The sequence below is a fragment of the Morone saxatilis genome, unplaced genomic scaffold (assembly GCF_004916995.1).
Source record: "Morone saxatilis isolate NCDOM2014 unplaced genomic scaffold, NCSU_SB_2.0 Contig1, whole genome shotgun sequence".
Taxonomy (NCBI): Eukaryota; Metazoa; Chordata; class Actinopteri; family Moronidae; genus Morone; species Morone saxatilis.
In genome coordinates, this window is record NW_023339651.1 from 2,535,599 (window position 1) to 2,545,810 (window position 10,212).

Sequence of the window (10,212 nt, forward strand, 5' to 3'; positions counted from 1 at the left end):
CATGTTTTCTTCTTCAGCTTGTAGTAAAACGTTGAATAATAAACATATAACGACTGTTCGACAGTGACATAACATGATTGTTTGCCTTGCCTGCTGTAGGAGTTTGGCTCCTAATGGCTAAAAATCTATACGGTATTCTTATTTTATGGTATTAAATTGGCAAAGACTTCAGAATTTACATTTACCGGCTACTAAAAACGTATTTAGCTGTGTGTACACAACAAGCAATCAACAACAGACTCCTTTGACACGCACCACGCAGCAAACAGAGATAAAACTGATTATGATTCAATTTACTCACTGCAGCAGCTCCAGATACAACACTACAGATCAGAAAATACACATTGAATCAATAATAGAAAAGAGAAATGTGTGTAATTATCATTTTTTATTAATAATAGTTCTACAACAATGACTTCTGCTACTAAAACCGTACATGTGCGCTTACTACCACCTCTATCATTTATGAAATGGTGAATAATAATACCAATAGCACTGCTGATACTCTTATAATTAATAAGAATCTATACCAGAAGAATTAATGGCAGAAGAGAGACACTTTTTCACTGAACTCAGAATAAATATTGCACTTGTCTTAACCAACATGTTAAATCCTCTCTGAAGCTGTACTGAAGCTCCTTTCTACTGCATCTAATGTTTATTTAATGAATTACTAATCTCACAGGACCAGTGCACATTCAGTTTCCTGCACATTTACTGTACGTCAGTTTAAATTCTGCCCACAAAGTGCTGTGTTTTAGTAGATCTGCGTTCCTCCAGCGCCGTGCTGCTCGATCAGCCCGTCAGTCTGTCAGCTGCTTGCTCGTGCTGATGAGAAAGAATTTGGGATTAAAGGGTTTCCTCACTTTCTGACAGATGCACCCTGTGAGTCTCCTCCTTTTATCTTTTTATTTATTTATTTATTTTTTTTTTTCTGGCCTCCGGTCTGCATCTCCAGCTGACTGTGCCAGTACACGCTGACTGACTGACAGCACAAACTGAGGCCATTCACTGAGCTGAGAAAGCTAGCATTTTGATCGTTTGATTGACATTTTGTGCTTTTATGGAGAGGTTTTTTTTCTTGTCTCTTCTTCCTGTGTTATTCCTCTGTTGCTATATGACTCCTTTATATCTGTCTGTCTACAGTAATGACTTCAGCCGTATGGTAGCGGAAGAGTATCTGAGTTTCTTCAACTTCACAGGCCTCGCTCTTGACCAAGCATTGCGGTGAGAACACACAATGCATCACTGGAAATCTTTAAATGCATGTAATTCCCTCTCCTGGCGTAAGAAGACAGCAGCATTGGCTTTTTGAAACACTTTAATGGTCCCTTTCTGCTCTAATAATTAGTTGACAGCGTTTTAATTCTGCTGCAATAACCAACCTGTAAATATTTGTTCTATATCATCCTGTTATTTTAGGATTAATTGTACATGTCCATAATAACATCTTTTGTAAGTGAATGCTTTCACTGACATTAATACCACTCTACGCTGTGAATGAATGATGCTCTGCTTGGAGTATGATCCGATCTTATCTTGATATTTACAGTTTCTTGTTGTTGCTGTTGGTGTTTTTTCGTTTTTCTCCTGTTTTGTCATATTTAGGGTTTAAATTCACGCTACTATCTTGGTTTTGTTTTTGTGTAGTTGTGTACTTTCTGTTGTTGAAAACGAGATAAATTCCAAACAAAGAATGTCCAATAATTACATAGTCAATATATTTTTTTACGCCATATGAAAACGAGACAGTAAAATATTCCTGCTAGTTTGTTTAAAAATGTTAAATGAATGAATGCAAATAATAAACTCTTGTCTGGAACAATTCATTCTTATGATTAAAGAACGAATTTGTGCATTTTTAGACTGTGACTGTGGTCCAACCGCGTGTTCACTGCGCCTCACATGATTCTTAATCCTTCCTTCTGTGTGATGATGGCTTTGATTTGGCCTCAATTAGATGAAAATCTGCAGACGTTTTGCTTTAATCTTTGTTAGTATGCAGTGGAGACTCTCCACTGTTAAACACTGCTCTCTAGAGGGCAGCTGTGGCTTTGCATTTAGAGTGAAAAGACTGTACAGTATGTACAGTAAGTACTTAACAGAGGTTCATATAGTATTTTAATACTTTTATTTATAAAGATATACTGAGCATGCATCATCACCTGTATAGTTATACGCAGGGGGTACTGCAGTAATAACCATAAAATGTTAGGAAGGAGTTAGGTGTTAAAGATCTGCTGCTGACTGTCCCTGTGTTTGTGGCTGCAGGACCTTCCTCAGGCAGTTTGCCCTGATGGGGGAGACTCAGGAGAGGGAGAGGGTGCTGTCACACTTTTCAAAACGTTACTTGGACTGCAACCCAAGAGTCATACCATCAGAGGGTGAGTGCTGCAGAGAAAAATGGAGATTTATTTTTTATGTCGCAGCAGGCAGATGTTTTTCTATGGAGGCCCATTACTGCCAAAGTGATGGGAAGAAAAAAGAAAATTCATTATAATGACAAACTCAAAATAATGACTTTTAGATACTAATTCAGAATATTGAAAACATTTTTCATTATTTTGAGATTCTAAGTGAAAATATTGATAGAGGTTCTTATGATTTTGACATACTAATTGAAAATACTGAGGAAGTTTCTCATTATTTAGAGATAATAAGTCAAAATATTAAGAAAGTCTCATTATAATGATTTACCAAATCTTTTTATTTTTTCATCACATCAAATCCATCCTTCCATAGAAAAAGCTCTTAAATGTTAACACAGTGGGCATCTTATAGGGGGTATCATGAATTCAGTGGTGAACGTCGTTAAGGACTTTGTTTGGTTTGCAGTTTCAAGGCGACCCAATAGGGGGCACCCTTGAAACAGAAAGGAGACATACTTGAAGGTCCAGTGTGTAACATTTAAGAGAATCTATCGGAAGAAATTGGATGTAATATTCATAGATATGTTTTGTTTTTGTTTTAATATAGGCATCATTGTGTTTTTGTTACCTTAGAATGTTTCTACAGTAGCCCAGAACGGACAAACCAAACACTGGCTCTAGATTGTAGTTTCTCCTGCACACTTCACAGCCCGTTCTCATTCCCAGGTGTTCAGTTAGTTAGGTAATCTCAAACCTCACCTCTAGATGCCAGTAAATCACACACTGGTCCTTTAAAAATAATACAAATTCTAACATTTTAAGTTAATTTAATAACAAAAAAAATAGCTACCTCAACCGCTGTTAGCTAACATAAAGGTATACCAGATTAAATTTTAATGTCTGTAAGTTTTATTTCTATGCGAGGATGACCGAGCTAACACTAACTTGCTGTTTTCATCCCTTAGATGCAGTCCACACTCTCACCTGTGCACTTATGCTGCTGAACACCGATCTACACGGCCAGGTGAGTTATAACTAATAAGTGTAGGTGAGAGACTCTGTTGTACAGGATGTGTGCAGGTGTTTGGGGACAGGTGTGCTCAGTCAAGCAAAGGATAAACAAATAAAAGATTAAGTTTTTAAGAGCTGCAGTCTCCTCAAAGGCCCTTTTGATTAACTCTGGAGTTTTGGGAATATAAGACTCTGATCACCAGCTGATCTGGGTCTGCGGGTCTGCCTGCTGAGCTTCTTTCACCATCATTAATCTGCTACTTTTATAGTCAGAGCCTCCCTTTGCAAATCTGGGCCATTGGCGGCTCTCCTCAGTGATAGCACAGCTCTGCGGATGAATGATTAATTAAAGTGGCTGTAGAGGTGACTGGATAGGGGATCAGCTCCTTTAGAGAAAAGAGTGAATCTGGAAAGTTTCAACATATTTTAACAGAAATATACTGTAGGTTTAATCTCTGTTGTTACTGTGATCATCCTTACTGCCGTCCTCGCCTTTATTAGGAGACAGTGAGAGAGGAGACCGGTTTATACAGGCTGTGACTTTTTAAACTTTTTGAGTAATCGTTTCTGAAGTGAGAGAAAATGGTGCCGATCATACCTCCTACCTCAGCTGACTGAGACTGTTAAACTGTGAACACCGGATTTGCACGTACTTTCAGAAACACACAGGCTTATTATATTCTGTTTAACTGTATTTAGTGTACATCTTTTATTATATTTTGTTGTATTTTGATGTATTTTCTTTACTCTTTGCACTGCTGTGCCAGTTTGAATTTCTCCTACACAGGCTCAATAAAGAACTTACCCACATCTTAACTCATCTTAATATCCCAGAGCTAAATATGACATCTTCATATTTATTGTTTTACCTGAATTTTAAAATTATCTAAAAACCAGAGAAAAGCAGTAAATCCACATTTTAGAAGATTCAATGTGCAAATGTTAAACATTTTTGTTTACAAAAGACTTCAATTATTACTTGATTATCAAATTTGTTGCAATTGTAATTGTAGGCTGGATATTATCGACAATACTAGTGGTGATGCGATACCTGAATTTCATAACAGATGTCAAACCAGTACTTTATTCTATAGCTGTCTTTGATAAAAGGTAAATTCCTGCACAGTTGAAATAAAAAAACATTTATTTATAACGTTTCAGTACAAGAAATCAGACAAAATCTGTCTGATGAAGGTCGTTTCTACTTTGGGATACTCATCTCAAATGCCAAATATTTGAGTTTATACCTTTCTTTGAGAATTATAAAAAATTTTAATACATTTCTTATTAAATGTTGTTATTAAATGATTAAATTAGGAACTATTAGTTAAGGTATATACTAGGTATTAAAGACAATCTTTGGTTACTCTGATCATTTCAATAATAATCAGACTTCGGTCTGTGTTGAGGTTCAATACTTGGCCCTATTGACTGATCATTTCAGCACTCATCTGTCACCATTACTGTACCAGGTCTTCCAAAATTGACAAATTATTAATACATATACACACATATGTTTTTCAACCTCCAAAATACATAGACAGCATATAAGAGCTTTTAATGTAGAAAGGTGCTTTATTTAAACTGAATTAATAATTGAATAAACCACATAAGGGAGGCAGCTGGTCTTAAATAAAAGAGGAATGTTTGTAGTATTAGTGTGAAATAAAAGTATATTTATATTTATTCAGAACATCGGCAAGAGGATGTCGTGCACGCAGTTCATCGGCAACCTGGAAGGACTGAACGACGGCCAAGATTTTCACAAGGATCTGCTTAAAGTAAGCCACTTTCAAATCTAAAATAGCACACATACATGCACATGCTGTCACACACAGACACACATCCCAAATGGGAGCGAGCAGACTGTGTGCGCCAGCATTGTATTGTCCCTCAGATCTGTGCGACTGAGCCTGGCTGTCTGGCCTGCGCTCACTGCCAGCTGGCATTCACCTCATCTCCAGAGGCCTCCAATCAGAGGCCTGCCTGGGCCCGCCACTTCCTGGTACACTCCACTTACAGCGCGAGCCGGAAGACTAATTGTTATGTGATCAGGAGACGGGGAGAATAAGACGTAGCCGCCCTTCGGGGTATCTGTGCGTGACTTTGACAGCATTAGATTAGGCTATTAGCTTAACCCAGTTGAGTTTGGTCGCAATAGATCGTGAAGCATCAGACAGGGTTCAGACAGAGGCCTGGGGGCCACATGATGTGGCAAAGTAACCCAATCAGTGCGGGCTGCCTGTCCATTGGTGCGCCTAATGATGATGCCGTTGATTAGTTTTGTCTGCAGAGTGGTCCGTCAACATGCCACAGGGCCCCAGAGTGCAAGTCAACAAGTTGTAATGGGGTATTTATAATGCATGAGGGGGGAGAGAGGGAGAGGCCACGGCCGTCTGCTGAGATGACGGAGATTGTGAAATGAAAAGCTGTGCCTGTTATTAAGGGCAGATAGCATCCAGTGCTGTGGACATGTGACCTCGAGCGAGGAGAGGCGGAGAGAGAAAGAAACAGTCCTACAGACGTGCATTAGCTGTTTTACTTATGCTTGTACAGATCCAGGAACAGTCTGTGTAATCATGCCTTCCACTTTCCACAAGCTGCCGCTCTTTTATTCTCTTTCTCTCTCTTCTTTCTTACCCTCAAGCGACACTCTCTTTTCTCTCTTTCTCTCACTCCCTTGTTCTCTGATTCTCTAAATGTTTGGCCTTACTCACTCGCCCCTTTTCTTTGCTCTGTTAAGCCTCGGTGCAGTTTAAGGTTTATCTCCAGACTGTGTCTCACCGCCACCTTTATCTCCACTCTTTCACCTCCACCCAGTTCTGCTCTCTTTTTCTTCGTGCCTCCTCGCTCCTGCCCTGTCATCTCCTATCTTCTGCTTGTTGTGACTGTGTTGCAGCAGCTATTCATTAAACTATTACTAAGTTTAAGGCTTATTAGGTTGTTTCAAAAAAGTACTAAATCAGGTTGCAATATTAAAACTTTTAGGAGAGAGAAGGAATTGCGTATAAACCCTTTAGATAATATCCTAGATGGTAAAGATCTCAATTCTGTGTAAACATCTGTGACACTGTACAATTACAGTAAACCAATCAGCTATGTAAACAGGAAGTCCCTCCGGCATCATGAAGCAAAACTTCCAGAAAACAGTTTTATGTGACCAAGTAAAAGCAAATCCTTCATCCTTTAAAGACTCATTGACACTGGAATGTGTTTCAGAATGACTGTGATGGTTTTCACGTAGTTTAGTTTGAAAGACGTTTCTGAACAAACCTTGTTGGTCATTCAGTTACTGCCACAGGGTTTTGTAATTGAAGGCATATTGTTATTGTGCATGAGTTATTATCTGGTTAATCAAGTATATTGTTGACACTCTTTGTCATAGATTGAGAGTTGAGCTACTATACAGTAAATCTTAAAGCAGAAATCCACCAATTTTACACATACAAGTCTGAAAACTGTGGCGGTAGCTGCAACTGTAAAACCAGATAAGTTAATTTAACTTAAAAGATCTGATAACATTGAACATTTTCTCCAGCTGAACTGTTTGAGTTCAAGTTGCATTGTGGGTAATGTAGGCGCCAAGTTTTGACACGGAAGAAGAGTACATTGGCTAAAAACGATAAACGATCGGGTTCTGCTGCATCGATCATTTGGTGGCGAACTCTTTTTAAAAGCGTGATAGCCAGGGAGCAAAGTTATCACCAGCTACCAGCCAAATCTTGAAAATATGCAAGTGGCTTGTAGATTTGCTTCACTCACGGGCAAAAAAAAACTATATTTTGAGGAGGCTCCAGAATTAACACCAAATCCAGGTAAATTTTGTTGTAATATTAATAATAGTGATGTCAGTTAAATTAGAACAGAGCTATTGAATATTAAATAATCCATCTTTGCTCACTACATTGAAACCTTTTTTACCCTCAAGAGTGCTTAAACTACAGGTTATAAACTCCTTTTTAAAATACAAAAAGGCAAAATTATCTGTTAATAATATTGGCTGAATAAAAAAAAAACATCACTAGTAATAATTTTTAGTCAAATAATACATGATGCAGTTTTATGGCTGGTAACAAATATTTTTGGCTTGTAAATTTTTCTTATTTTGACCCAGAAAGTTAATTTTGGACGGTGTTAAAATCTCCCCTAGTAAACAGTTATTATAATCCCAGTTTGAAGGTACACTCAGCTCTGGCTCCAGTAGCCGTTTCCTCTCCTCCCTTTTTCCTCAGATATCGCTCCATCATTTCCTGCTACAAAATGATTGCCATTCCTCCCCACCGCCATCCTTATATCCCTCATTTCCTCCACTCATTTTCTTGCTTTCCCATTTCCCCTTTTGTGTCTGGTGTCCTGTGTTTGTATGCGCTGTAAATACATTAGGAATGAGCCAGAGAAAACCCTCATTTTCTCCCTGGTGCTCCTTCTGCACAACAACACACACACATACTCCATATCTCACACATTGTCCCAGACTCGGCACTTGTTTCCTCTTGTCGCCATCACATCTTTCCTTTGTTTCTCCACCATCCTTCTCTCCTTCTGTCCCTCTCTCCTTCCATTATCTCTGGGTTTAAAGTGGTTTATTTTCATCCCAGTACAGCAAATAATTGTGGGAGCTTCACAAGGTTGGAAAATAAAGTGATCACCTCTTGAGGAATATCTTGATCAGATATTTATTTACTGGTAGATTGCACGGCAGCAAGGGGGGCATGTTTATGTTCATGCTACTGACAGGGCTCTATAGATGGCAGTGTCTGTTTGTCGGTCCACCGCTTTGATGAAATATCACCACAACGCATAATGGATTGCTAGAAATGTTGACATTCATGTTCCCCAGAGGGTGAACCTTAAGGCCCTGACAGACCAAACTGACATCAAAGAACGACGGTGACAAAAGCCGACTGTTGTGTTACCTCACGTCGCCTGTCACACTGCACCGATTACAGCAAACGACCAACTAGCGTGTACGTTCTACGCCGGCGCCAGAGGTAATAACTCTCCATATCAACAGGTGGCAATAATATGCCTTAATTATTCAAAGAAGAACAACAGAAGACCTGCAGATATTAACAAAAGCAGCCCTATGGATGTTGATTCGCCTGCTCTCACTTAGAAAGTTTTCGTAAAACTGCAACTTCTAATCTCGAAATATCCGTGTATTTGAGTAATCGATGAAAAATTATTGCCCTCTTGATGACGTCGCTTTTCTCACTTCCGTTTCTCTTCTCGTGCACTGATTCGCTTCACTGAACAGCCAATAACTTAATTACTTTTTTTACGGCTGCGGTTGAATCCCAGAAGAGCCCCCATTTATGTTTCCAGCTCGAAAATGGTAAGTCAAAGTTATTTATTTTAAGGAAATTAGAGATCTTATACAAAATGAAAAAGTTGAGGCAAAACTACAAAATAAAAGAAATGAATAAAAAGCTGAAACTATCTGTAATAAAGAAACACGTAAATAAAATCCTCACTACCTACTCGTACATCCAAACTATAATACAGCCAACAGAGCACCTCTACTCTGTGTGTATCTACACACAGTGCAGCTAAATGAGTGCGATAATCAGTTTGCTTTGATTAAATCTAAACCACTAAACAACAATGGTGAGGCACATGTGGCAATCTGCAACTGAACCATCTGCCATGACTGTGGGGCTGATCAGGCTTTATAGTCTCTGTCCCAGGTGCGTTGTCGTAATTGGATGTCCACAGTGAGTGCTGATCCAATCATGGTCTTCAGCTCTAGAGAGGGGCAATAGCCATTTGACATAAAACCACTAGAACAGAGTTAATTGCACAGGTGGGTGTTGACTGTAGCCGCACTAGTAGGTTGACATTTATGCTGATAAGTAAAATGTTTAATTCCAGTCACCTTTTGAAAAATATTGTCCCTAGACAAAATGATTAATACAACTTTTAGTTTAAATCGTTAACTTATTACAGTGTTTTTATAGAATAAATACACAGGAGCAGAATTTTGACATTTTGTGATGCATTTCAGCCGGTCACTAAGGTTTGAGTCATAAAGTCTGTACTTATTCAAAGTTGGATGAAGTCAAAGCTCTGCATTAATGGTGGCTTCATCCATCATGACGCACAGTGCAATGTGATTATTTAAGACTGGGCCATATGTTGAAGCGTTACTCTGAGGGACAGGAAACACTGGAGTGCTGCTGAAATATAGAGCCCTGTAGCTAAAACAGAAATCAGCTGCCTGGTGGACTGGAAAATAATGAGAGGGACTTTGCATCCCCATGACACCTCTGGATAGTCTCTCTCCTCCCTGAGGTAGACTACCCTCCCTCTTTCATCATCAATTAGTTCCTTTCTTTCTCTATTTTCTTTTCTTTGTCTCGTTTTCAAGCTTTTTTTTTGCTTCGTTTATCTTCCTCAGTAACTCTTGTCAGTTGTCGCTGAATCTACCTTTCTCTGAATTGTTTCCTCTCAACTCTCCCTCTCTTTCTCTCTCTCTCACCAGTTCAGCTTATTTTGATTGAACCTTGTGATATGTTTCCCATCACCACCACAATAGAGGAGCAGAATTGAGCAATCTCCTGAACGTGGAGTGTGTGAAGCTCTCTCTCTTTCACGCTTTCCAGCACACCAAAGTAATACCTGGAAAGACTTGTTTTTACTTCGACATTTTTATTGCATTGTCACCTTTAATAGCAAGAAAATTGAGAAGATAAAGGAGGAGATTGTGACAGAAGTGCTTGACCAGATATAGAATCAGGGGATGACAGTTACATGGTAAACCTTTGTGTGAAAGTGACACTCACAAATTTACAGAAAATCTTTGCAACAAGATGATATAATTTTAAAAAGCACC

At 38.8% G+C, this 10,212-nt stretch overlaps 1 protein-coding gene across 1 annotated transcript in view; it reads left to right on the plus strand.

Moving 5' to 3' along the window:
- Nucleotides 1-10,212, plus strand: part of LOC118331906 — a 64,921-nt gene that overhangs the window by 24,772 nt on the left and 29,937 nt on the right. Inside the window, exons 8-11 of the mRNA XM_035667007.1 lie at nt 1,147-1,227; nt 2,272-2,384; nt 3,335-3,393; nt 5,072-5,161. Of these exons, the coding sequence (XP_035522900.1) occupies nt 1,147-1,227; nt 2,272-2,384; nt 3,335-3,393; nt 5,072-5,161 (343 nt within the window). The remainder of the gene's footprint in view (nt 1-1,146; nt 1,228-2,271; nt 2,385-3,334; nt 3,394-5,071; nt 5,162-10,212) is intronic.